Genomic DNA, 27,925 nt, shown 5'->3' on the forward strand with positions numbered 1-27,925 from the left:
TTGTCCACTTTAGTGGGTCCTGAATATAAAGGAAGTCCAGTCTTTAAGTGCCAGTCTTTACTGTCTAGCACTTAAAGAAGAAAGGTCTAATGTCACTGTATGGGGGTTGAAGTAGGTGCCAAAGGAAAAGCAGTTCCCACCACCTCCAAGGAGCAGGAGCTGTTGCTCTTCAGGAAAGAGGATGCTGGTATGATTGTGTAGCATTAATGGCCATGGCACACATGTTGTGTCAATCTGATACTCAAAGCTCAATCCTGTAGACAAATCAATAACAGTCACTCCAGGAACTGCGGAGGAATGAATCCAGACCCCTCCAACCAGCAAAAGCTTCCCATTGACTACATGAGCTGTGTGGGAGTACCTTGGGGTAATGGGAGGCTGGATGGCTATGGATTCCCAGAGGAATCCACAAGTGATTGGTTTCAGAAAGAATACAGAGCTCAGTGGCTCCTCAGAAGCACCCAGACCTCCAGCAATGAGGGCTCCCCCTTGCCAGCTGCAGGCACTGTGGGAATGCCGACCTTCAGGTCCTTCTCCTTCCACTGGGATGCTAACCCAAGTCATTGTTCCCACGTGGAGGAAATGCCAGTCACTTAGTACAGGTTCTGCCACACTGCGGCCCCCATACACAAACAAATATTTCTGATTCTCACAGGACACTTCTGTTGTTGAATGGCGCCAACGTGACAAGGTGGAATCTTCTGGACTGAACTTCGTGACTGTTACATTTGGGTCCTCACTGCTATTATCCTCTTTCACACAAGAAAGTTGGAGTATCCCCAAGGCTGGAGTTACTGGGGACAGTCTCCCTCCTAGAACCAGAACCTGAGTATCTGAAAGTCTTGTCATGGTGTGATAAAGGCGTCCATCCCACTGAGCTCCAGTTCCCCAGCTGCCTATCTGGTTGCCTTTCCATTCAAAGTCACTGTATCTTAAGAGCATATGAAACTTGCTCACTCGGCAATGTCGCCCCTCCTGCTCTCCAAATCCTCCTGCACTGAGAATAACGCCTGGGCTCAAAAGGACAGAGGCGTGGCCATATCTCCTAAGGCCCGGGCCCTGCGTGTCCCCAGTGACTACACTGGCAGGGAAGACTCCTGAAGGGGAAGCCGGATCTATCCGAGGAAACATCTCTGAAGGTGGAAACACCAGAGTCTGGGAGAGGCTGTCTCCCCGAGAAGCGGCTAGAATGAAATAGTGGGCACACTTCAGATGCCACTCCTCAAACTCGTCAAAAGGTTCAAGATTTTCCACGCGTCGGCGTTCTTCTGCGGGGAGAAAGCAGCGATAGAATTCATTCAGGTCCATGGCGCGACAGGCAGTCCAGCCGGCCTGAAGGAAACGCTTCTGCTGGGCCTCCGCGTCGGGAAAGCGGTCAAGGCCATTAAGGGGAGAATTTAGGTGCCGAAAATGTTGCTGCATGAACTCGCCAAAGGCGTCCTGCGGTCTCATCTGCTCATAGACGACGAAAATGGCATTAGAAAACCGCTGGGCGGCCCAGGCGATGAGGGCCGCGGCATCATCCGGCTCGAGGTAGGTGAGCACGGCCTCAGCCAGGAGCAGGGTAGGGGCGGCCGCGTCAAGACCGGCGGCGGCAAGGGCCTGGTCCAGCCGCTGCAGCTGCCGCAGGTCCAGGCCCAGGATGCGGTAGTCTGAGCTCTCAAAGCACAGATTGGACCCGGGGTCTCCGCGCTGGAAAGGCCCGGTTAACGCGCACAGATCCGGCGTATCTCGAATCCTCTGCGCTTTGCGCTCGGCCACGTCCGGAAAGTCCACCTCCCAGACAGCAGCTTCTGCCAGGCGGCCGGTAGTTTTCAGGCGAAAATACAGTGAGTCTGAGCCGGCGCCCAGCGACAGAATCTGCGCGCGAGGGCTGCCGGGGGCCGCGCACGTCCGCTCTACGAAGGCGCGCACGCAGTGCCGCACGGCGCGTGCGCGGACGTAGTAACCGCGGTGGATGAGCGGCGCGCGGCGCGCCGTCCCCGGAACCAACAAGGCAGCAAAGGCATCGTGCACGTACCCGCGCGCGGCCAGGGAGCTCTTGCTGAGCGCGCTGCTGTCGTTGGTGCTCTGCACTGCCTCAGCCCGACGTTCACGGCTGCGCGAGCCCATGGTCAGGGGAGTCAGGAGCTGCGGTCCGTCGGGGTGGTGAGCTGCCCTTTGGTCCGGTAGTACCCTGTACCCGCGAGTACAGCTCGCGGACTCGGTACTGGGCGGGGCGGGGGGGGGGGCGGGAAACAACGCCCAGTTTCATCTCTTCCTCGGATAGGCGGGCGTCACTTCCGGAAGGGCGCGCCTCGCCAATCGGGATTGAGTAGGCTGCAGCTGGCGCTGACAGTCGGCTGTGATTGACGTTTCTTTGATTTTCTATGACCAAGATTTCGCGGGAAGACTGACGGCTGCGTCTTTTTGTGGACACGTTGACTGTGTCGGGGAAGCGCGGATTGTCACTTTTCTACAAGCCTTCCTGGCTGAAACGAAAATATTTCTTAAGTTTTCATAAGCTGACTCAACTGTTGACAAAAAGCTTTCAGAGGTGAGCCTGTGGGGACTGACAACCCAGAACTCGTTGGACTGCAGCGCCTGCATTGAGTGTCTGGTAGCGACAAACAGGGTTAGGACCACGAATTTTAGGGGGCAGGGAGAAGAAACGATCTTTCCTTGGATGCTAACTACGAATACGAAGAGATCCCATTTACGTCTGAAAACAAGTTAGTGAGGCCAGGTACAAAATGAAGAAACCTTTACAGAAGTTGTGATTCACCCAATCAGTGTTTCCCCACAAATGTATACTGTCGATTCCCTTGTATCCCAGGCTCTGTGCTAAGCTTACAGTAAATACACCACTCAACCTTTGTTTCTCAGCTGTAAAGTGATACTCCCCTCAGCGTTCAAAGTTCTGTCTTCTTGGATAGAATTGAATATGTCTGTGGAAGAGGGAATCACAGAAGAGAAGTGATTATTCTTTCTGAGTCTTAGCAGTTTAAAATAATCAAGTTTCAAGTTTGAGTGTTTGGGAGTCATCACCAGTAGGAAATCACTTGCAAAGATACTTGGGGGATTTGTAACTTGTTAATTGGGATTTGGTGACTGTGGGAGCCTAGAAGGAGAAGGAAATCAGGGTGTCTCTTAAGTATGGTTACCTTGAAGCAGTATAGCATAATAGTGAAGGGCATGAGTTTTGGAGTCCAGCTGATTCGGATACTGGAACTGTGTCATTTAGATTTGGTATTTAAGAGCTCTTAGTGACTTTCCGTTTAGTTCAGTCGCTCAGTCGTGTCTGACTCTTTGCGACCCCATGGACTGCAGCATGCCAGTCCTCCCTGTCCATCACCAACTCCCGGAGTTTACTCAAACTCATGTCCATTGAGTCAGTGATGCCATCCAACCATCTCATCTTCTGTCGTCCCCTCCTCCTCCTGCCTTCAATCTTTCCCAGCATCAGGATCTTTTCAAATGAGTCAGCCCTTCGCATCAAGTGGCCAAAGTATTGGAGTTTCAGCTTCAACATCAGTCCTTCCAATGAATATTCAGGACTGATCTCTTTTAAGATGGACTGGTTGGCTCTCCTTGCAGTCCAAGGGACTCTCAAGAGTCTTCTCCAACACCACAGTTCAAAAACATCAATTCTTTGGCGCTCAGCTTTCTTTATAGTCCAACTTTCATATCCATACATGACTACTGGAAAAACCATAGCTTTGACTAGACGGACCTTTGTTGGCAAAGTAACATCTCTGCTTTTTAATATGCTGTCTAGGTTGGTCATAACTTTTCTCCCAAGGAGTAAGTGTCTTTTAATTTCATGGCTGCAGTCACCATCTGCAGTGATTTTGGAGCCCAAAAAAATAGTCTGCCACTGTTTCCACTGTTTCTCCATCTATTTGCCATGAAGTGATGGGACCAGAGGCCGTGATCTTTGTTTTCTGAATGTTGAGCTTTAAGCCAACTTTTTCACTCTCCTCTTTCACTTCCATCAAGCGGCTCTTTAGTTCTTCACTTTCTGCCTTCAGGGTGGTGTCATCTGCATATCTGAGGTTATTGATATTTCTCCCAGCAATCTTGATTCCAGCTTGTGCTTCATCCAGCCCAGCGTTTTTCATGATGTACTTTGCATATAAGTTAAATAAGCAGGGTGACAATATACAGTCTTGACATACTCCTTTTCCTATATGGAACTAGTCTGTTGTTCCACGTCCAGTTCTAACTGTTGCTTCCTGACCTGCATACATATTTCTCAGGAGGCAGGTCGGGTGGTCTGATATTCCCATCTCTTTCAGAATTTTTCACAGTTTATTGTGATCCACACAGTCAAAGGCTTTGGCATAGTCAATAAAGCAGAAATAGTTGTTTTTCTGGAACTCTCTTGCTTTTTCAATGATCCAGTGGATGTTGGCGATTTGGTCTCTGGTTCCTCTGCCTTTTCTAAATCCAGCTTGAACATCTGGAAGTTCTAGGTTCATGTATTGTTGAAGCCTGGTTTGGAGAATTTTGAGCATTGCTTTACTAGCATGCGAGACTTAGTGACTTTAGGGAGAGCAACTTCTGTGAAACAGTAAGGGCAGAATCCATGTTTCCGTGAATGGGAGATAAGTAAATGGAGGCAGCTCAACGAATGTAGCTCAGAGGGAAAGAATAGACAGGTCAGTAAAGAAGAATGGGGGATAACAGAAAGTTTTTAAGGTGGAAGCTAGTAATGTATTTGCATATTGGTTCCCTAGGAGAAATTAGCAAGTGGAGAGAGGTTGACTTGCGGAAAAGTGAGAGGATTAACTAGTGGAGTAATGACTTGGAACAGACAAAAAGGAATGGAATGTTGGGCATAGATTAGTCTTGGGAACAGGAGACTGAATCCTCTTTCTCTGACTCATGAAGGAAGAAGGGGTATAAATACAGATAAGATTAGGTGTGAGGGAGGGCAGAGAGAAATACAGGAAATTCATGCCTAAAGGCTTTTGTTGTCTCTATAAAGCTAGTGACTGAGTTGTAAAGTTGAGTGTGAGGCAGCTGGGTCTAGCAGAGCTCTTGAGTTTAAAATTGACCCTGAAGGAAATGGGAGAAGGACTCCCCTGAGTTTGCTGGGCTTTGAAATGTTCATTTCTAAAATGAAGGGATTAAGTGAAGTGTCTCAGGGTTGATTGAGAGTCAGAGAGAAAAGAAGAGGGATGTTGGACTTTGGACAAAATATATAGCACTGTAGAAATAAAGTTTTATATGACAAGTTAATCAGATGTACATGATATATTAGAAATACTATATTTTTGGTAAAAAACATATCAAGAAAAGTGATTCAAGAAGAAAGAATGGAGCAAAATTTGTGAATTGGGTACCTTACAGTTTTCTGGTGTGTGCGTGTGTGTGTGTGTTTCAACCGCACCACAGGTGTCTCCTGGAATCTTAGTTCCCTGACCAGGGATTGAACCCATGTCCTCGCAGTGAAAGCACAGAGTCCTAGCTACTGAACCACCAGAGAATTCCCTCCAGTTGTTTTTTCCCCCTCAGGTTATTTTTTAAAAATCTGTATATTTTTCTGTAAAATGGGACAGTAATACCTCATAGATTTTATGAGAATTAAGTACAACTGCCAACTAAGACATTTAGCAGAACATCTGGCTCATACTGAGTGCTTAATAAATAATAGCAAGTGTATTTATTATTCTGAGTTCCCTTTCGGGGGCAGGGACAGAGGATGGGGAGGAAAAAAAATTCTCTGGGAAGAGACCACCTGATTCTGGCTCTGCTCTAATTTGATAAAATATTGGGACAAATGGATTCTGAACCACTGGACCACCAGGAAAGTCTACACTGTGATTTTCTCAGGGTATATGCCCAGTAGTGGAATTGCTGGATCATATGGTGGTTCTGTTTTTGATTTTTCAAGGAACATACTGTTTTCCACAGGGTCTGTATCAATTTACATTCTGACCAGCAGTGCGAAAGGGTTCTCTTTTCTTCACACACTATCCAATATTTGTTGTTTGTAAATTTTTTAAATTATGGCCATTCTGACTGGTGCAAGGTGATATGTCATTGTAGTTTTGATTTGCATCTCTGTAATAATTTGTGATGTTGACCATATTTTTATGTTTGTAGAAGCATAAACTCTTAATGACTGTGGATTTCTATGGCTGTTGAGTCCTGTGTTGTGTGTATGTTAGTCACTCAGTCATGTCCAACTCTGGAGGAGCCGTGGACTGTAGCCCACCAGGCTCCTCTGTCCATGGAATTCTCCAGGCAAGAATCTTGGAGTGGGTAGTCATTTCTTCCTCCAGGGGATCTTCCTGACTCAGGGATTGAACACGGTTCTCCTGTGTTTCGGGCACATTCTTTACGGTCTGAGCCACCAGGGAAGCATCGAGTCCTATATAAACCGTTTTCTTAATTGCCCATTTTAGTACCTTGGTAGCTTATTTAACCCTTCTCAGTGTCAACTGATTGATTTTCAATGTGGTAAAAATATGTATTTTGCAACGTTACTGCAAGAATTAAAAATAATATTTTTAAAAGCACTTGCTACCTAACTGGTAAGCTCTGAATGGAAACTGCTATTCTTATCAGGATCACCATTAATATCAGAACCCAAAGGATCAAGGTGGCTACTTTTAAGAATCACAAAATTTCATTTCACTTGAAATTTTGTCTTAATTTATAATCGACCTTCAGAGGTAAAGGGAAGTTAGGATTTATTTATCATCCACAATGTGCTGGGCACTCTGCTAGATGTGAAACCGCACTCTTTCTCTGGTGGTACCCAGCCAAAACACAAATTGGAATTCAAACCCATGGACTGGGACTTAAACCCATGATCCTCTGACTTAGGAAGGACTCGAACCCACTGTCTTTTAATTGAAACTGCTCTTACCTGGTGTTAGGATTTACTGATGCTCAGGTCCTTTTGTCTCATTGCAGAAAGATTTCAGTGAGAGGCAGAGTGGCAGGCAAAGAATGAGTGTATTAGCAGAGGACACTTGTGAGAAATGCAAATGGATGGATGAAAAGGCTCTGCCCCAGAATCACCTTCTTCCTCATTCGTGGGCAGATGTCAAGACTTAACATCATTAGTTCCTTCTTTGGTTCTCTATGGTTTAACCAGGACTGTCATGGTGCTATTTAAATCATATATGTATTAGCAAAAGGGTGGTAACATATACTAAAATATGGTAGTTCTGTTTAATGAACTGAACTGAACTTTTCAGTTTAATGTATAATGTCTCCTCTTACCTAGTTTGTTTCTCCTTTCACTTATATTTCTGTCTTGGCTATGTGCAGAAATGCTACTCTTCAAGGAGTATTAACTCCCTGACTTTGTACAACAAGATTCAGACCCCATATCCATGGTCTTGTGTTTTTAACTATCAGGATCTCTGGCTTGAGTGTGTCTGGCACTTGGATGCACCTAGTCTTCCTTCAAGGTAAAGTAGATTGTTACCAGGTTACTGGATTCTTTTCTTGAGTGATCTTTAGCTTACAACAGTCTCCCAAACTCCCTTAAAATTCCCTTTCTGTTTTTAATAATCCCCTAGTGTGATTTTTAAACTATTTAATTATCCTACTCTATCCCTGGAGCTTCCCAGGTGGTGCACTGGTAAAGAATCTGCCTGCCAATGCCGGAGATGCAGGAGACACAGGTTTGATCCCTGGATCGGGAAGATCCCCTCAAGGAAGAAATGATAAACTTCTTCAGTATTCCTGCCTGAAAAGTCCCATGAACAGAGGAGCCTGGCGGGCTACAGAACATGGGGTCGCAAAGAGTCAGACATGACTGAGCAAGCACGCACTCACCATATCCCCTTCAGGTGCTGGGGAGGTAGTATAAGCCATAGTCCCTGTTTTTAGGAGGTTTATATAGTTCTGGTGAGGGAGAAAGACAAATCAGTCATGTAGATACAGTGTGATAAAATGCTGACTTAGACATGCTCACTGGGTTATCCAGGAGGATAGAGGAGGTGAATTTAAGTTACTTTATTAATCCTCGCAGCTACTCTGCTTTTTTTTCTTTTTTTTGAAGGATAATTGCTTTACAGTGTTGTGGCGGTCTCAGGCTTACATCACTGTGAATCTGTCATAATTGTATATATATCTCCTTTCCTCTTGAGCCTCCCTCCCCCCCACACCATCCTGCCCCTTGAGGTCGTTTCAGAGCGCTAGGCTGGGCTCCCTGTGTTATGGAGCAGCTTCCTGCTGGTTATCTATTTCACACATGATAGCGTATATATCCCGAGTGTTCGTTGAAAGGACTGATGTTGAAGCTGAAACTCCAAATCTTTGGCCACCTGATGTGAAGAGCTGACTCATTTGAAAAGACCCTGATGCTGGGAAAGATTGAAGGCAGGAGGAGAAGGGGACGACAGAGGATGAGATGGTTCAGTGGCATCACTGACTCAATGGAGTTGAGTTTGAGTAAACACTGGGAGTTGGTGATGGACAGGGAGGCCTGGCGTGCTATGCTCCATGGGGTCTCGAAGAGTTGGATACGACAGAGCAACTGAACTGAACTGAAGTGTATATGTGGCAGTGCTACATTCTCAATTTCTCCTAGCCTCTCCTTTCCCCAGCTGTGTCCACAAGTTCTTTCTCTACATCTGTGTCTCCATTTCTTCAATTTAAATAGGTTCATCAGTACTGTTTTTCTGGATTCCGTATATATGCATTAATACATGATGTTCTTCTTTTTCTGACTTATTTCACTCTGTATAACAGGCTCTAGATTTATCTACTCTGCATTTTTATCGAATTTTTATCCCATTTTTTAAATCCTGTTTTTACAGTTAAGGACACTGAAGCCTGGAGCTAAAAGTGACTTAGGGCCACACAGCTACTAAAGGGCAGAACTGGTACAAGGATTAACCTAGGTCCATCTGATTCCATTGCCGTTTTCCTTTCTTTATATATTTTAAACAGTTCGAAAATGTAAACTTTTGAACCCAAAGTAGGTCTTTTTTTTTTTTTTTAACCCGCGCGCCCCCCAAAGTAGGTCTTATAAATTTCTAGTTTTAGACATAGTTTTGTAGAAAGTGCTAATAGGTAAAAGTATATACCCTACTTGTAAAGGTATACATCTTGGTCGGGAAGATCCCCTGGAGAAGGAAGTGGCAACCCACTCCAGTATTCTTGCCTAGAGAATCCCGTGGACAGAGGAACCTGGCGGGTACAGTCCATGGGGTCACAAAGAGTTGGACGCAACTGAGCGAGTAATCCTTAATCCTGTACATCCTACTAAATTTCAGATTTTAATCTCCCTCTTATCAGCTTGAGGACTTTTCTTATTTCTAATTCAGGTTGTTGGTCACTTAAATTATTAATAGCTTCGGAGAGCTTCTGTCATTAGAGGAATAAATTAGCAGAACCTGTTTCTTTGCTTTTGCGTCAACATCTAAAAATGTCCACATTTGTTTAAATAGGTGAAACTGAGCCCAGAACTAGGATACTGTTTATCTTATCAAAACGGGTGGAAGTAAAGCAGTCTGAAGGAAATTCAAGGCCACCAAACTTACTGACTGAACTACATTTAATATTCATGTCAAGAATAAGTGGCTGGGGAAAGACCTTGCTATTCTGCTAAATCATGATGGAGGCAGAAGAACAGCCATGGAAGACAACCTTTTACTCAAAATTACCTAAAGTGGTAAGAATTCAACCACGAAATTCTGGAGTGTTGCAAAGTATGATGACTTCTGTGTTGCTTCTTTTCACAAAAAGAGAAATAAATTTCATAGGTAGAATTTGTAAACTTTGTATATTTTACAAGTTATATAGTTGCATCTGTTAGGCCATTTGCCTGGTGTAGTCTACCAACATCAAACACCTGCTGCAATTCGGTGACTCTAGTGAACTTGAGAAGATTTTTACTGGTTGCATTCTCCTATTTTAGGAACTTCATGCCCACTTGAATGGATCCATCAGTTCCAATACCATAAAGAAGTTAATAGCCAAGAAACCAGATCTTAAAATCCACAATCAGATGACTATGATTGACAAGGGAAAGAGAAGAACTTTAGAAGAGTGAGTTTGAGGGAGTGTGTGGACGCCCTTCTTTCTTTCTCTATTTTGCGATTGTAAATAGTATGTAAGGATTCAGATTTTTATAGTTAAAGGAATAAGGTAGCCATCTGGTATGGAGAGTATAACTTGACAAACTGTTTTTTCCAGCTGTCAGACTGTTGACAAATTTTAGTGATTTGTATTGTTTTTGAAATTATACTATGTTGGAATATTCTTTAGATTTGTAAATATAGACTTCTTGATTTTTTATTTCTCCCTGTTTCCTGCTTCCACTTGAGATAGGGGTTGTGGGGGTGAAGAAGGGAAACTTGTTTTCCACTTAAAAGTAACATTTAATTTTCAGTCCTTTGATGATCCAGCCAGATCAGTGTAATTTTTGAGAAACCTATTCTATTGTTCCTTATAAATATATAATTACTACTAGCTTAAAATCAATTAATTTAGTGAAGTTTTTGATGACTAAAATATGTCAAAACTTTTCATATTGCAGATGCCTCCAGATATTTCAAATTATTCATCTACTTACTACTAGCCCTGAAGATGTTTTAATGGTGAGAAATGAAGCAGTTTTTAGACTGGTTTAAAAATTAGTAAGTAATTGATGCCCTTCTGTTGTTGCACATGACTCAAGAGTCTGATGAAAAATTTTTTTTTTGCGTTTTTTATGGTAACTTTTGAAAAACGTTAAGACATTTGCCTAACAGCTAATATCAAAAGACTATATTAATTGTAAATGATATGAGGAAAGAACCAAGATCAAAATCTTCTGTTAGGTAGAAAATTGGACAGTGTGGAGGAGAAAATCTTGTCCTTTTTTCATATATGTGTAAACTTTCTATATAATCATATCATATGAAATATCTGACCACAGGCTTTACCTGAATTGCTCAGGATACTTTGAACTTTCTGGGTGGACATTATAGAGAATGAAGATGTTCAAGAGGTGCTTAGAGATTGAATTATTAATCCTTCAGGAAACTGTGCCTTGCCTCTGGAGATGAAGGGCTAGAGGACTCCGCTGTGTTCCTTTAGCTGGATGACTGGCTTTGTATTAGATTTGTATCATTGATCTGATTAGGATGGCATTTTTAAATGTTCTCTTTCTAATTGGAGAGAAGCAGAATCCTATCAGTGTTCTTAACTCTTAGGAAAAAAGTACAAAGTAAGAAATGCAAAATAAGAATTATAACATAATGTGTTTTTGGAGAGGTGACATTTGACTGGTCAAGAAAAAATTTTTCTCCTTGGCTGAAACTGATTCTCTTGATAATTATTAAGTAAATTAATCACCTTTTGGAAGAAGGTTAACTCTTAAGAGTTTAGCAGAAGTTGACAAGGGTGTCCCCAGTGTTCCAGGCACTCTGCTAGGACTGAGAGACAGAAGGATCGACACGGTCCCTGCCCCTCAGGAATCCACAGTCAGGTTGCAGAGACAGACCCAGAGGAGGGTAAATCCAACAGAGGTAAGCTCTGTGTTGGAGACATGCACAGGGGTTTATAGGAACCCTGGGGAGCATTTGTTGTCTTATCAGCCACTCAGCAGGTCCCGCTGAACCCTGCCAGGAATGTCCACCACTGGAGGCTTTGTCTCATTCTCTGTTGTCAAGTGGAACAGAGCAAAACTGATTACATTTTAGATTCTGAGAGTTCCATGGGTATAATATGCCACACTCATTGTTTCTTTTCTTTAAAAGTTGGTAAGAAGCTTTAATAAATGAACCTTGTGTGGGAATAAGTCAAGGAATTGTTTATAGATATGGGACTGAGTGTACGAGGATCACTTAACAGTCTCATCAGAGTAACTGAGTGTAATCTCAAAAAGACAAGATTGAAATGTGGCTGAAACAGCATTAACTATTACATGTGCTAGATTCTGTGCTTAAAATGACTTGCCTGTAGTGGTCATTCTTATTGCTCCCTTTTTGCAGATGAAAAAAACTGAGGCCTAAAGGGGTTAAATATAACTTGTTCAAGGTCACTCACCATGATTAAAGTGGCAGAATTGACTGTTTTGTCTGATTCCAGAGTCCATGTTCTTTCTTATTTGAGATGTGCAGTCTTACATCCCTGGAGTAAGTGGAAACTTAACTGTGAGGTACTCTATCTGAAGACAGAACTTGAGTCGATGTTCTCAGTCCAGAGCATAGGAGAACAAAAGAACAAAGCCCAAAGAGCCAAGAGCTGACTGCAGTACCGGTTGCTGCCTGGAGCAGAAAGGACTGAATCTGGTTGACATGGGAAGGGAAGTCACTCCCTAGAAAAGTGTTCTTGGATATGAACTAGAGTTGATTCCATGGGTCTCACTGTGGCCTAGCAAAGTCTTCCTTCCACGGCTCCCAGTCAGTGCTTGCCAGCAACCTTCTGTTGTTCCTCTAGGTTTCACAGGTACCTCACTGCCAGGCAAAGGGATGCCCTGGATAGTAGATATGATCACTTCACACCTTCCCTTCACCCTCGTTGTCAATCCACACATTATCGACAGGCTTCTACATTAGTCTCCTGTGAGCTGGGGTAGGATGAGTTGGTCTTTCTGGATCCGCTTAGTTAAGGAGTGAAGATAAGATCTGAGTTCCTCACAACTTGCAAAGATGAGCACTGTGCTGTGGTGATGGCAGTGGCAGCAACGTGGGGTTTCTGGAACACCAGCGCTACAGTGTGGTCTAGTGCCTCTGATGGTGGTACAGAGGCTGCAGGGTCGTGCCTAGTGGTGGAGGAAGCAGTAGTGTCTTGCTTGGTCCAAGGGTGTCACGTGATTTTGAATGCTTTTGTGTTGTCCTTGTTACTGTGTCCAAGCTCTCTCTGCTTGCCACACAACAGGCCAATAAATTCAAGAGACGAGGGGTTGAGGTAAAGAATATGACTTTATTGGGAAAGCTGGCAGATGGAGAAGATGGCAGACTAATGTCTCAAAATAACCATCTTATTGGAGTCTGGATGCCAGTTTCTTTTATAGAACAAAGGTGGGGAGAGGTGAGGGATTAAGGTTAAAACTGCTGTTAATCTTACAACTATCTTCTAGAATGGCCAGCCTCCAGAAGAGGATATATTAATTTTTTCTTTCCTGTAGCCAGCCACAGGTGGGCAAAGTCCTGAACAAAGGCATTTTGGTTTGACATTAAGGCAGAGGTGGGCAGGGTTCCCCGAGGCAGGCCATTTTGTATGCTTATAATAACAAAAGCAACAGAAAGCAAAGGTTAAAGTCAAAGAAACAGATCCCGCATGGAGTCAAAATTGGCTATGCCTGTAACATCCTGAGCTGTGTGATCTCTAAGGCTGATTCTCCAGACCTCCTGGTGAATCTGAGCCACCTGTTCTATGCATGTTGTAATAAGTTCCATTTTGGCTTTAGTATGAAGAAAAAAGATGAGGCCCAGACCTTGGATTGAAGTGAATCCACCAAGGTGATGCCAACCTGTCAGGCACTGTCTGTACAGTCAGCCAGCCTTGTTCCTCTGCCTGGACACCGCATCTGTGTGCCCATGTGCATGTGGGCAAAGCAGGTTAAGAGTAGGATACCAACTGTAAGGACTAACTAGGGCTGGTTGTCACAGAATTTCTAACCTGGTTCTTTTTCCTCCTAGATTTTTACATTTTAGGTAATAGCAATGAAGGAAAACATGCCTTCAGCCTTTAGATATCATTTATCTTGGTCGTTTAGTAATTTTTGGGTTGTTGAATTTTCTATTAGATTGAATAGTTTTTTAACTCAAATTTTATCACCCATTTTCTTTGCCTAAAAGAATCTTTCTAAGTACATTTGGGGAGAGTTTAACCCTGCCAAAAGAAATTCTTGAAAATTTCAACTTATCCCTAAATAACGTGAATAAGAACCTGAAGCCATAACTTTATTTTTTTTAATGTATTTTTAATTGAAGGATTATTGCTTTACAATATTGTTTTGGCTTCTGTTGTACATCAACGTGAATCAGCCGCAGGTATACATATGTCCCCTCCCTCTTGAGCTTCCCTCTCACCTCCCACCTCATCCCACCCCTCTAGCTTGTTACAGAGCTCTGGTTTGGGTTCCCTGAGTGACACAGCAAATTCCCATTGGCTATCTATTTTATGTGTGGTACTCTATGGCTCCATGCTATTCTCCCCATTCATCCCACCCTCTCCTCCTCCCCACTCCCCGACCCCGTGTTCATGAATCTTGTTCTTTATGTCTGTGTCTCCATTGCTGGCCTGCAAATAGGTTCATCAGTAGCATCTTTCTGGATACCACATATATGCATAAATATGTGATATTTGTTTTAGTTTCAGACTTACTTCATTCTGTATAATAGGCTCTAGGTTCATCCACCTCATCAGAACTGACTCAGATGCGTTCCTTTTTATGTCTGAGTAATGTTCCATTGTGTATGTGTTCCACAACTTCTTTATCCATTCATCTGTTGACAGACATCTAGGTTGCTTCCATGTCCTAGCTATTGTAAATAGTACTGCATTGAACATTGAGGTACGGGTATCTTTTTCAGTTTTGGTTTCCTCAGGGTTTATGCCTACTAGTGGGATTGCTGGGTCATGTGGTGGTTTTATTTCCTAGTTTTTTAAGGAATCTCCATACCATCTTCCACAGTGACTGTATCAGTTTACATTCCCACCAGCAGTACAAGAAGGTTCCTTTTTCTCCACACCCTCTCCAGCATTTATTGTTTGTAGATTTTTTTGATGATGGCCATTCTGACCAGTTTGAGGTAGTATCTCATTGTAGTTTTGATTTACATCTCTCTAATAATGAGTGATGTTGAGCATCTTTTTGTTTGTTTATTAGCTCTCTGTCTGTCTTTGTTGGAGAAATGTCTGTTTAGGTCTTTTGCCCACTTTTTGTTTGGGTTGTTTGTTTTTCTTACATTGAGTTGTATGATCTGCTTGTGTATTTTGGGAATTAATCGTTTGTCAGTTGTTTCATTTGCTATTATTTTCTCCCATAAGGAGGGTTGTCTTTTCACCTTGTTTATAGTTTCCTTTAGTGTGCAAAAGCTTTTCAGTTTAATTAGGTCCCACGTGTTTATTTTTGTTTTTATTTCCATTACTCTAGGAGGTGGGTCATAGAGCTTCTTGCTGTGATTTATGTCATACAGTGTTCTGCTTATGTTTTCCTCTGTGAGAAGCCATGACATTACATGGTACATCAGTACTGCCTAATCATTTTAGCTGCTTATTTCTATATGTAACTTTCCAGTACTATACACTCAGAGATGGTTTACTGGTTTAAGTTTTGCCTCATTTCTCTGTTTTATCAGTCTGCTGTTCACTAGGAAATAGAGAAATGGTTAAAAGGGAAGAAGAGAAGCAAAAGGTGGCAGGGGTCTTGCAGATTTGGATTTGACGTGAGAATGAGGAGGGTAAGGGAGGCTGTTGGAAACATGGTAGTTTTGTCACAGCTTCCACTAGGGGTGTGAAAAGCAGGTCGCTTTACCTTGTGGGAGACTCTTGTTACTCCTTGCAAGTCATTTAATGCGTGAAATAAAGCTGTAGCACGTGGCATTTTCATTGGGCCCCTTACACTAATGTTATCAGTATTGTGTGCATTGCTTTTATTACCAGGTGACAAAAGATGTCATTAAAGAATTTGCAGATGATGGTGTCAAGTATCTGGAACTAAGGAGCACACCCAGAGAAGAAAATGCTACAGGTAGAATCTAACTATTGATACTTCTCAATATATGTCTATCTTTTTCCTTGGGCTTTGATCATGCACATGCCTGCAAAGTTGAGACTATGCAGCATTTACCATTACACTGTTGTAAAAGTAGGGTCAAAGGTCCATATCTTCCGATGTATATTAATGACATATGTTATTAATGACTCAGTCTGTTATTCATAAGTTAAAATACCAGATTAGGTATTATCTGTTGAAGGGAAATTAAAAGGGCTGCAAAAATTTAGTTTATTCTTGTTTGCTCTTCTCACTCTTAAAAAAGGAACACTTGTTCCTTATAGCTGTGTTCTTAAATAGACGTTGGTTCATGTTCCCTGCATCAAGCGCCTGTGACACAGTGCCCCTAAGAGGATGTAGAATCGTGTTTCATGACAGTCACTGAAATGAAGTTATTCAGTCTCTTCTTGAGGACTGATGATATCTTAGGCCAGGAGCAAGCTGTGATGTGGTAAAACCTCTCTGGATGGAGATGAGTGGGTCTGGATATGGTCTCGAGAAGCTTCCTGGGGCCCTCGGAGGTATTCTGTGATGTCCTTGGGTCCTGCTTAGCATTTTGTGCCCTGATAATGTGTAGCCAGCATCATTCAGGAGGTGAAATTTTAAACTACATATAGTAAAGTAAGTATTGAAATGAGATAAGCAGAAGATTCTTCTGTTTTTCATTTTTATTAGAATATAGTTGATTTACAATGTCATGTTAGCGTCTGCTCTACAGCAAAGTGAATCAGTTATACATATACATATCCATTCTTTTTTAGATTCTTTTCCCATGTAGGTCATTACAGAGTATTGAGAAGAGCTCCCTGTGCAATACAGTGGGTCCTTTTTAGTTATCTGCTTTACACATAGTCACGTGTATGTGTCAATCCCAATCTCCCAATTATCCCTCCCCCTGAACAGAAGATTCTTATTTCACACTTATAAATTTTAGGATCAGTTCCAAGTTACGCTGGTGAGGATAGTGAAAGGGAAGGAGAAAAGCAGTACATAGATTATTCATGCTAGTTGACTCTTCAAATGGAGATTCAAAGGGAAATGCTAACTGAAATGTGCAGAATAGGGGAATAGTTAAAGTTTAATGGAATATTTGGTAACCATTAAAAATATGTGCAAAGACACTTTAATGACCTGAAGACATGCTCAGAATACAGTGTTAAATGAATGAATAGGATACACATACACCTAGTAGCATCTCATCTGTTCAGAATTGTATTTTTGTTGTTGTTCAGCCACCAAGTCATATCACTGTGTGTGCGTGTGCGTGTGTGTGTGTGTGTGTGTATCTGTTGTTGTTCAGTTGCTCAGTCGTGTCTCTTTGCGACCCCGTGGACTACAACACACCAGACTTCCCTGTCTTTCACTGACTCCCAGAAGTCTGCTCAAACTCACGTTGGTTGAGTCAGTGATGCCATCCAACCATCTCATCCTCTGTTGCCCCCTTCTCCTGAACCAGGGTCGAACTCAGGTCTCCTGCATTGCAGGCAGATTCTTTACCGTCTGCGCTGCCAAGGAAGTTCATTAAGTACAAATGGCATTTACTAAAGCCTGCATATGCAGGAGACACAGATTCGACCCCTGGGTCAGGAAGATCCCTAGAAGAGGAATCAACCCACTCCAGTGTTCTTGCCTGGAAAATCCCATGGACAGAGGAGCCTGGCGGGCTACAGTCCACGGGGTCGCAGAGAGTCTGACATGGCTGAGACAGCATGCACACACACCCATAACTCATCTGTAACCATACACTTACCACACAGAAAGCGAAATGTAATTGTTCATATGGGAATACGATTGTTGAAGGATGAAATTGTTGATGATCTCTTTACAAATGTTTTATTTGTGTCCTTTCCAGGAATGACTAAAAAGACTTATGTGGAATCTATACTTGAAGGTATAAAACAGTCCAAAGAAGAAAACGTAGACATTGATGTCAGGTGAGAAACATTGTACCTTAGTGGTCACCACTGAAAATACTAGGATGTGACAATTTTAGTCTTTTGAGCATGGGTATAACAGATCTTTATAAATCTGTTAAAGTCAAGAACTTTGTTGTTTAAAGTTGAGAATACAGTGATGAATTTTTTTCCCCATGGCAATAAAGTTCTGAGTCCTGTTGCTGTAGTGAAATGTGGCTTCCCATGGCTCTTCAACAAAAATCCAGACTTCTTCTTGGGCCCTGCAGGGTCCCACGTGCTGCCTTTCTTACTTCAGCATGTGTTCACTGGTCACTCACCACGCACTGACCTTCCCCCTGTTCCTCAAAAGAGGCCAAGACTGTCGTCCCATGTCAGCACTTTTGTACTTCCTGTTGCTTCTGCCTAGAACACTCTACCATATCCTCGCATGGCTGGCCTCTTGTTACTCAGGTCTCATGTGGCTGTCCCTTCTTCAGAGAGGCTTTCCTTGACCACCTTATCTAACATGCCTCCCCACATCTTCTAGTTACTCCATTTATTTCCTTTATGATACTCTTCTTAACAAAATCAGAAATTTTCTTGTTTTATTTATATATATACACATTCACCCACTAGAGTGTAAATTAAGTGAGGCCAGGGACCTTGTCTTTTGATTCACCAATACTTAGAGCTGGAACATAATTAGGGCTCAGTAAGTCCTTGAAGGAAGAAAAAAAAAGAAAGCTAGCTGACTTTCTGGCTATAAAATCTGTCTATAACATCTCTTAGTTAAGCTTAACTAAACTGATACCCTAATTAAAAAACAAAACAGGCAAAAGACAAGAATTCAGAAGACAAAACATAGAAATGGCCAATAAGTGTATAGAAAACTATTTAACTTCAATAATCAAACAATTTTGTTTATTTTTTAATATATGTTAACTCTTTTTTTTTTTTTTTTTGGCTGCTCCAGGTCTTTATCAGCATGTAGGATCTAGTTCCCTAAGTAGGGATCAAACCTGGGCCCTCTACACGGGGGGCTTGGAGTCTTAACCACTAGACCACTAGGAAGGTCCCACTAATCAAATAATTTTTTTAAAAATTACAATGCCATTTCAATAGGCATCCCCCTCCCCCAAAAAAGTAGTAACCAGTGTTCATGAACTTGTACACTGCTGGTGAACATATGTAATTAATAAAACTTTTCTAAAGAGCAGTGGGCATTAAGATCTATAAATGTAATTTCCATATGACTTGTCTTGGAAAAAAAAGTTTCAAGTATGAAAACTATATTTCTCTCTCTGATCCAGAATTCTTTTGTAGAAATGTATCCTAAGAAAATGGATTGATTAATGTTAAGATTCTTCATGATAGTGTTATTTATAACAAAAACTATATAACATCCTAAAATGTCCGGCAATCAGAGGACAGTTACATTATGTTATACTCATATGATTTGTATTGTTTTCTAACATTTAGTGGCAGGGGAGATTGTTAAGTGGGAAAAAAAAGACATTGCATTTTATATATAGTTGATTCAAATTTTGTAAATAAATATATGTTGGAGGGATTTATTTTGTGAATAGATAAACTAATAAATGCTGGAGGAATATTGCACAATATTAATGGGTTCTCTGGGTATTAGATTCCTTGTAGGAATCCAGCTAATATATGAAGAATGAATTTGTATCAGCTATTGGATACATGTTAGAATACTACCAGTCTTGTAACCCATAATGAAATAAGAGATCTAAGCCTTCTGGTGAAGGAACCACCACCTATTAATTCCTCTGGCCTCTATTGAATCTGATGTGATTAAGCCTCTAGACTGGATCCAGTTTCCAATTCGTAGGAAATACAAGAGACAGGAGAACATGTTAGCAACATAGGGATTCAATCAGCAAAATCAGACTGTGGGAAACTCTACAGGACAAATGATCTGGTTTCCTCAACAAATAAATTCAAGAAAAGAAGCTGGGGAGAGGTATGAGGTGGAGGGTGGGAGACGGGGGCAGGAAGTGGCTATAGATTACAAGAGACTTGAGACATTGACCAAAACGATGTGTGGACCTTAGTTGGATTCTGAACCAAACAGACTAAAAAACAAATGCATGAACAACAACCAAAACAGGAAATAATCAGAAGTTTGAACAGTAACTAGATATCTGGTGCTGTTGAGAAATTTATGTTTCACTCCCTCTGGCAAAGTAAGATGTCAAGTCAGTCAGGCTGTACTTCTCCAATAAGATACATTGCAGGTAGCTTGCTGTACCTCTCTGGCCATCCTCAGAGTTGTCTTTTTCATCTTCACAATCAACATTCATTTCAACTGTGTTCTTCTTGCATTAAAGGTATTTGATATCAATTGACAGAAGAGGTGGCCCTTCAGCAGCCAAAGAGGCCGTTAAACTTGCTGAAGAGTTCTTCCTTTCTACAGAGGATACAGTTCTTGGCCTTGACCTCAGTGGAGACCCTGCAGTAAGTTATTTTTCCAAAATATGTTTATTTCTAAAAGGTAGAATCAGTTTGTGGGATAAGGATTAGCTTGGGGCACCTTGCATTCTCCAGAGGTTCAGCAGACACCCTGTGTGTATGAAGCCCTATTCTGCCCTGGATGACCGGAATGTCCACAGTAACTGCTCCCCAGGGTTCTGTGAAAGAGTTAAGCCCTCTAAAAAAAGGAAAAGAAAAAAAAGATTTGTATGACAGTATGATTATTTTCTTCATTTTTCTAAAAATGGTACCCAACTAGTACCATTCTACATACATAGGAGAGAGAGTTGATTTATTACAGTTCATGTCTAATGCTTAACTAATTCTTAACTGTGGGTAGGGCTTAATTATCTCACAGAAGCCCCAGTTGAAAAAAACTGGCCTAGAGCTTCTTGAAGGTCATATTCAAGCAGGGTGTCTCAGCTGTGGCACCTCTGACATCTTGGGCCAAAGAATTTTTGTTGTAGGAGAATGTCCTGTGTATTGTAGGATGTTTAGCAGCATCCCTGACCTCTTCCCAATAGATCCCAGCACCTTCTTAGTTGTAACAACCAAAAATATTTGTAGATGTCACCAAATGTCCCTTGAAGGGCAGAATCACCCTGGTTGAAAATCATTGAATTAGAGTCCTATGAACATGGTTCTTATAGCTTTGACTAAACCTGGGCTGTTCTGGCCTTATTTCATCGTCCATTTGATAGAAGCTTTCTTTGCCGATCATACGTGTTCCTGAATCAGGTGAGTTCTCCTTAGCTCTAGATACCTAGATAACCTTCCAGAAACAAAATTTGGTGACTGTTATATCTAGCTTAGCTGATTCACCTGAGGTTCACTGATACTTGAGATTCTTGAGGGCAAGCACAGTAACTTTGCCAGCTTTGAATTCCCTAATATTGCTATAAACAAAATGTACAAATGAGTCCATCTGCCACTTTATTTCCTGCCATTATTCCTTTGTTTATTGAGACAGAGTACTCAGTTCTTCAGTTTGCCTAGATTCATATATCCTCATTTTAACTTCTATCTTCAAGGCAGGACAAGCAAAAGACTTCTTGGAACCTCTTTTAGAAGCTAAAAAATCTGGTCTGAAGTTGGCACTGCATATTTCAGAGGTAAATAATATTGTAAAATTAGGCTGGAGAGGGTAGATTACAGTGGAAAATCACTAATGGAAATTAATAATCACTTGTACATGGCTAAAGATAAACCTGTCTTGGAAAAACACTTTTAGAGAGAAAATAGAAATATCTTTATGTAAATTATAATGATAAAGGCATAACTTGCCTTAGTCCCTGGAGTTACCATTTCTATGTTGTTATAGTCCCTGGGTTGACTTACACTGCAGTTGTATCCTTAGAACAGCTCGATGACAGCTTGTTCGAGAAAATGCATGAATTTTTGTCAGCAGTCTTGATATCAGCAAACTGACACTGAGAAAAGCATGAGTTTGCCTCACAAGTCCTTGCAGGGAAGGGACCTGAATGTATCATATATACTGGCAAGAAAGAAAGCAGCTCATCATCCTTTTATAAGGCCCAGAGGGAGATCGGGTGCCCTATGGCCCCCAAGTTGACAGCAAGAGCGCAGGGCAGATCATGCATGGACAGTAGCTGGAGGACAGTCACTTCCGTAGTCAGCACGTCCCTGAGAGGCAAACGAGGGCTCTCCTGCACCTTTCCATTTATAGATAGATTTGCTTTCTTACCTCAATCCTTCTACCTACTTAATGCTTTCTTTCATTAACATACAAAAAGCTGTACATAATTAAGGTATACAACTTGATAAATTTGGATTTAATTGTTTCTTGAATGCAGGAAATATTACCTACCTACTGCACACATTATTTTGAGTATTAGATGGGGTCATGATATAAAGATTGAAGCAAAAACTGGAGCTTCTTGTCAGTACTGTTTTTCATGTCTACAAGCAGAGAGTCAGTAATCTAGTAGCAGAACTTGAAGTCTAGGATCTGTGTTTCACACAGAGGACACCCTCTAGTTGACCCAACTGATGCCAGATTGAAGCCGTCGGTCAGGGTGACAGAACAGGCAGCCTGAGGCCAGTTACCTCTGGTCTTTGTGCGCAGCATGAGAACCTGCCCTTACCTTAGTTCCTCTTCTCTTATTTGATCCACTGGATGGAAAACGTTTCATTTCGACATGTTATGGTCATTTGTCTTTTAGGCCATCTAAGAGTTGAAGAGCACAGCTAGACGCACATTTTCGTGGTGGTTGTGGTATGCACATAGGGAGCCTTGTCCAGATGAAACATGAATGCACTGTGTGTGGATGGAGTCTAGGCCCCAGAGTCAGACAGAGCCAGGTTTCACCCTTCTCTCTACCATTATGCTAGCTCTGTGAGCTTGGACAGCTTTTCTTTAAAATGCTTTATATTTGGACAGCTTTTCTTTAAAATGCTTTATATTTTTAGCTACAAAAGTTTTATGTACCTGAAGAAAATCGAAGAATAGAGAGATAGTGTAAGGTAGAAGTAAATAAATAAAAAATGGAAGGTCCCCTTCAGTTCTGCTCCTGAGTTGATCCTGTTAATAGTTTTGTTTTTATGTTTTTCCAGTTCTTTTTTTAATATGTGTGAAGACATGTACACAACACAGAACACACGTATGCATATAGACTTGTGGGATTTTGTTATTGAACACTTACTTTTTGAGTTTTGATTTCTTTGTCTTAATACTTTGTATAATTCTTGTGAGGTTTAAAGCAGAATGTATGTGAAAAGTCAATAACTGTTGGCTCTCTAGTTATTATCATCATTGAAATGAATCCAGAAGAATATTGGGAAATGAACAGGAAGATCAAAGGCAAAGAAGAAGGCTGGAAAGTTAAGTGACTCAGCTTTCCAGAATGTCTGCAATACCTTCTCAGAGGGACAGAGTACCTGGCTGTAAAAAAAAAAGTACTTCTAAGAACCACTGAAAGAGGTTATTGATGCCCTCGTCTCCCCTTCTTTTCTTTGAGATTCCAAACCAAAAAACAGAAACACAAGTCCTCCTGAACCTGTTTCCTGACCGAATTGGGCATGGGACATTTCTCAACTCCTCCGAGGAAGGATCCCTGGATCTGGTGGACTTTGTGAGGCAACACCAGATACCGCTCGGTAAGGCTTCAGGTCCTCCAGGCAACTCTCTAACCCTTCCTCCCCCGCCTGCAGCTTGCCACCCATATGTAGAGAAGCACTGTTGTAAATATATAGATATTATTTAGAAATGAAGTGATGCTTTCTCAACCTTATCTGAGTAACAGGAAATTTTATTAATAGCTCCCATTAGAGTATAAAAGCTTCATGAGACCAGGGCCCTCATCCGTCTTGTTCACTGTTGCATTCCCCAGTTCCTGGAACTCAGTATTATATTGAAGTAATAAGGGTCATCTATCATTTTGGAATGACTTTAACCTGTTTACTTATGTTATGAAAATGTATAACATATATTTAAAGATTAAGACGTCTGCAAATTCCAAGTATATTTTTATATATCTGTTAACATCACATACTTGTCTGCATGTGTATACCAGGAGCTATTTTTATTTAGCAACAAATATTTATGAAGTGCCTACTCCCTTCCAGTCACTATTCCAATTGCTGGGAATAGAGCAGTAAAAAAAACAGACAATGTTTCTTTCTCAAGGAACTTATATTCTAGCATGGGTAAGAGAGACAGTAAGCAAATGCACAAGAAAATATCAGTGATAAGTTCTTTTCAGAAAATTAAACAGGCTGGTAGAGTAGTGATAGGCTAACCACTTTTGATTGGATGGTTGGGGAAGGCCTTTCTGATGAGGGAAAGAAGCAGGTGGCTGAAAACCTTTTTACTAAATGATGAATTCACCACACTTACAAATGTAACAGTTTGTAGTAACACTTGTGTGGGTGTGCTTTTTTAACTAATTTATAGTTTTTCAGCAATTCATAATGGGTGAGATTTTTTTTTTTAATAAAGAAATTTTTAAACATCCACCAGAGTAAAGAATCTTGGAAACCACTTGCCTGGTGATCTTACTTGGAGTGGTGTCCCGGCTCTGCAGTCAGCAGGGGCAGGTTGGGTTCCCCATTCCTGGGACTGAGTGGCCCCGGGTCGCAGCCGCCTCAATCAGAGGAACAGATGCCCTCAGTCAATTCAGCGAAGCATTTCACTCCGGCTGAAGAGCCGGGCACAGCGTCTCAAGGCAGGAGTTTTGTAATCATAGAAGGCATTCTTAAGATAGATTTCTTTGCAGGAGGCAGTGAATGGAAGGAGTTGGGACGTTTTCTTTCTTTTCGTGGAGAAGGTCCATTTTTACTCTTGGAGTTTTGTAACATGCAACCCTCAAGCATTGCTACTGTTTCCTAACCTCTACTCCAGCCTCCACTGTGGAAGAAGTGCAGCAGCTGTGTGAAGAGTCCGTCTACTCCCCTCTCACGCGTCCCTCCTTTGTCATGGTGACTGGCTTATCACACTCTTTCCTCTCCTTTTTCATAAAAGAAAGGGGGAAAGCACATGATCGTGAAGGGGACATTAATTCCCTGCCTGGTACAGCTGCTGCTATAAGCCACAGCACATGGTAGTTTTCACATGTAAGAAAAGGTCAACTACTAAAAATTAGCATAGCTTGGAAAGATTTCTCATGTGTCTCCTAATAGGTTTTTTAATTAGAAGCTTCTTCCTTTCCCCCCTCGTTCTAGAACTTTGTTTGACCTCGAACGTCAAAAGTCAGACAGTTCCATCTTACGACCAACATCACTTTGGATTCTGGTACAGCATTGCCCATCCTGCCGTGATCTGTGTAAGCTGTTTTGCTCCCTTTTGGTCCCAGAGTTGCTGTAGGTCAGGCGTTCACTGTCTAGCTGGCTGCCTTGCACGCCGGGAGGTGGTGCCCAAGTGGAGGAGTGAGAGAGGAGGGGGGCGTGAGAGGCTGCAAAGGCGTGACTGTGGTTTGTGTGTGTGGTGGTGTGGAGGGGGAAGGTCCTGGACAGGACCTGGGGGAACGACAACAATACCCATGTCCAACACCCACCCCTTGAGATATTGCTTTCATTGTTTGGGGCTGAGTCCTGGGCACAGATGCATTTTAAAAGCTCCCTCGGTGATTTTGCGCATGCAGCCATGGTTGAGAGCCACTACTCTGGTGGTCTATGTTCTTAAAAAGGATAAACAAGACTCTTCAGTTACAAATGTGCCTGGATACATTTGTAGGCCCCTGTTTAGACTCTTAAAAGCATGGTAAATAGGAAAATACTCTCAACAAAAGTTGAGAGTTTTTTTTTTTAAAGTCATTTCCTCGTTCATTTTGAAACTTTCTTTCATTGACAGACTGATGACAAGGGTGTTTTTGCTACACACCTTTCTCAAGAGTACCAGCTGGCGGCTGAAACATTTCATCTGACCCAGTCTCAGGTGTGGGATCTGTCTTACGAATCCATCAGCTACATCTTTGCTTCTGACAGCACCAAGGCTGACCTGAAGAAGAAGTGGAGTCATCTGAAGCCCCATTTTTAAGCTGTAATGAGGTGAACTACTTTTGAGTATATATTACAACCCAGATCTTCCCGCCACATCCCACTCAGGAAGCCTCTCCTCCCTTGGAACCATAGCAGCCAAGTGCTGCGGACTGCGACACCAGCACCTTTCCAATGGGGGGTGCTCAGTGAGTCCATCTTAAACTGCCTGAAGGCCCTGAGGGCGTGCATGGCTTACCTCCATGCTGCTTTCAGGAAGGACTTGAATGATGCCTCACCCTGGGCTCCCCATTCTAGCAGTGGTTTTGCCTGAACAGTCCCTCTTCACTAGAGATCGTGAAACTTCAAGAAAATCAAAGTAGGTTCTCATCAGGAAAAGTTTTGGAATTGCTAGTCTAAATAAATTGAGGAGAGAAGGGAACATAGATTGTTACCAAAACCTTTAGTCTGTCTGGCTTGTGATGACAGCTCTATGTTTTGTTGTGCCTCCTTTAATCAGACTCCCTTCAGTATTCCCCAGAACGGTGGACTCCAGGCTACACTGCATACCATGGATTTTTGTGAAGCCCAGTAGCCAGGGTTAACCTCTGGTGGGTGACCCTCGTGACAGATCAAGCCAGCTGCTGAGATCTGCCTTTGCCCTTCTCATGATTAATCCTTCTGGAGTCAAGATACATTTTACATTTTGAGTTGAATAATGGTGAGAGAATTGATCCATTCTTGTGCTCATATCTCATCTTCCCTTCCGTACCCTGTCACCATAAAAATAGTTCTCTATAGAGCGGACAGGACAGCACTATACTCAGGTTACAGTAAAAGAGAAATGGCAGTGTTCTCTATGTATCTATGTATACACACGCACATATACATCTGTATATATATGAACCTATGTATATGTGTGTGTTAAGTTGTATGGCATTGGCCATAGAGAATAAACAATAAAGGGAAGAAGCATTAGCATGGGGAAAATAAAAAAGAATAGCACTAGGAAAACAACTCATGAGAACAGACACGACTGTCCACCTCCTGCTAAGACATTCTTGCTTCCTCTGCTGCACATGCCAGCAGCCTGTCCCCAGGGCCTGACAGGAATTAAAGGGAGGGGTGCACAGATCCTCTTGCTCTCCCAGCAGCAGGCTTGGCTTCTCTTTCTTAGAGCGTCAGAAGGCTATGTATTATTTCTTGCTTCTTCCATCCTCAGGAATGGCAGTCAATGGTTTGTGAGTTAGAGATAAGATTGGGTTTTCCCAGGTAAGAATTTTGCCTTTGTCTTATTCATTTTGCACAGTTTCTTCATCTGGAGATTGGAGGGCTGGTCCTGGGTCTTTCAAGATGGACTCATGCTCCATGCCCAATTATGATGGGTCCCAGTGGATTGTCCTAAAGGATATGGATACAGATTCTAAAGAAGAATTTTCATTCTGATTTGTCTTTTATCACATTCTGTTTTTCAGCCTAGAACATAAAGATTTAGACAGGCATACTTATAGCAGCCCCACACAGGGAGCCAAAAAAAGCAAGTAAAGATTTATCTTTTCTTACCAGGAATGATTTAATCATAATTTGCATATATACATTAAAAAAAAAAAAAAAACACCTGAAGAACCACTGGGCACTTTATAATTTTTATTAACTTGGTATCCCTGAGAGTCAAATTAAGGTGTAAACATTGTTCTGCTTTACACAGAGGGAAATGGAGGCAGGCTGACTTACATGTAAAACATCTGGAACCAGAATTCATATCTGTTGATACCACAACCAGTGCTTTTTCCACAAGACTATACACAGACATACTGAACACAGTACTTTCATTTTTTAAAAACATTACAGCACACTTCCTAAACTATCTCAGATCCTGAGGCACTGCTTTACAGTGGTATTTCTTGTTATCTCCCTGTCGAGGCAACGCAACTGGGATACCACCTCTCCTTAATTCCTAAGACTTAGGAAATTCCCCCAGCACCAGAACTCAAATTTATCATTCATCTGCCACAGTAAGCTATGGATTTTAGAATATCCTATTTCCCCATTTCTCTCCCAGATCTCATTTCTATCTGAGAGCTCATTAATGTGACTGTGACACGCTGCTTATCTTAGACCTTAGCCATTGCGCATGTTCTCTCCTTTTACCTGCCAGTCGAAGTGGCTTCTCTCAGGATACTGGCTCCTGACCTTTGTCTCCCATAGGAGCTAGTCCCCTAAAACTGCTCCTCTTTCTTACCCAGGGCCAGTCAGCTGTTGCCTCGTCTGTAAGTGCAGCACAGGACCTGATGTATTCGTATTCTGGGGGGCGGAAGCCCGTCTGTGATATTCCTGGCGCTCCACGTTTCAGCTGCGGCAGGTCCCTCTCTGCCCCCTGCGCAGCCCGTATCGTGCTCCCCTCAGATCCTGTGCTACCCTGAGCTTTGTCTCACCTCCCCGC

The 27,925-nt window shown here is 42.2% G+C and overlaps 2 protein-coding genes across 5 annotated transcripts; one reads left to right on the forward strand and one right to left on the reverse strand.

The window, feature by feature from the left end:
• On the reverse strand, nucleotides 1-2,171 carry LCMT2 (leucine carboxyl methyltransferase 2). Its single transcript, XM_065905826.1, has one exon. The coding sequence runs from the start codon at nucleotides 2,110-2,112 to the stop codon at nucleotides 58-60; it is 2,055 nt and encodes a 684-aa protein (XP_065761898.1). The 5' UTR covers nucleotides 2,113-2,171; the 3' UTR covers nucleotides 1-57.
• Nucleotides 1,972-27,865, forward strand: ADAL (adenosine deaminase like). Of its 4 annotated transcripts, XM_065905832.1 has the most exons (13): nucleotides 1,989-2,148; nucleotides 2,379-2,536; nucleotides 9,399-9,622; nucleotides 9,869-9,999; nucleotides 10,490-10,550; nucleotides 15,550-15,637; nucleotides 17,514-17,595; nucleotides 19,908-20,034; nucleotides 21,081-21,161; nucleotides 23,028-23,166; nucleotides 24,730-24,830; nucleotides 25,358-25,554; nucleotides 27,729-27,865. In XM_065905832.1, exons 3-12 carry the CDS (start codon nucleotides 9,563-9,565, stop codon nucleotides 25,541-25,543), a joined length of 1,056 nt encoding a protein of 351 aa, XP_065761904.1. In that variant the 5' UTR covers nucleotides 1,989-2,148; nucleotides 2,379-2,536; nucleotides 9,399-9,562; the 3' UTR covers nucleotides 25,544-25,554; nucleotides 27,729-27,865. The 4 variants fall into 4 exon arrangements, with proteins under 4 accessions (XP_065761901.1, XP_065761904.1, XP_065761900.1 ...); XM_065905829.1 differs by lacking the exon at nucleotides 27,729-27,865 and having other exon boundaries at nucleotides 1,972-2,113; nucleotides 25,358-26,992; XM_065905828.1 differs by lacking the exon at nucleotides 27,729-27,865 and having other exon boundaries at nucleotides 2,027-2,135; nucleotides 25,358-26,992.
• The last annotated feature ends 60 nt before the right edge of the window (nucleotides 27,866-27,925 follow it).

This window comes from Muntiacus reevesi, chromosome 15 (assembly GCF_963930625.1).
Source record: "Muntiacus reevesi chromosome 15, mMunRee1.1, whole genome shotgun sequence".
Taxonomy (NCBI): Eukaryota; Metazoa; Chordata; class Mammalia; order Artiodactyla; family Cervidae; genus Muntiacus; species Muntiacus reevesi.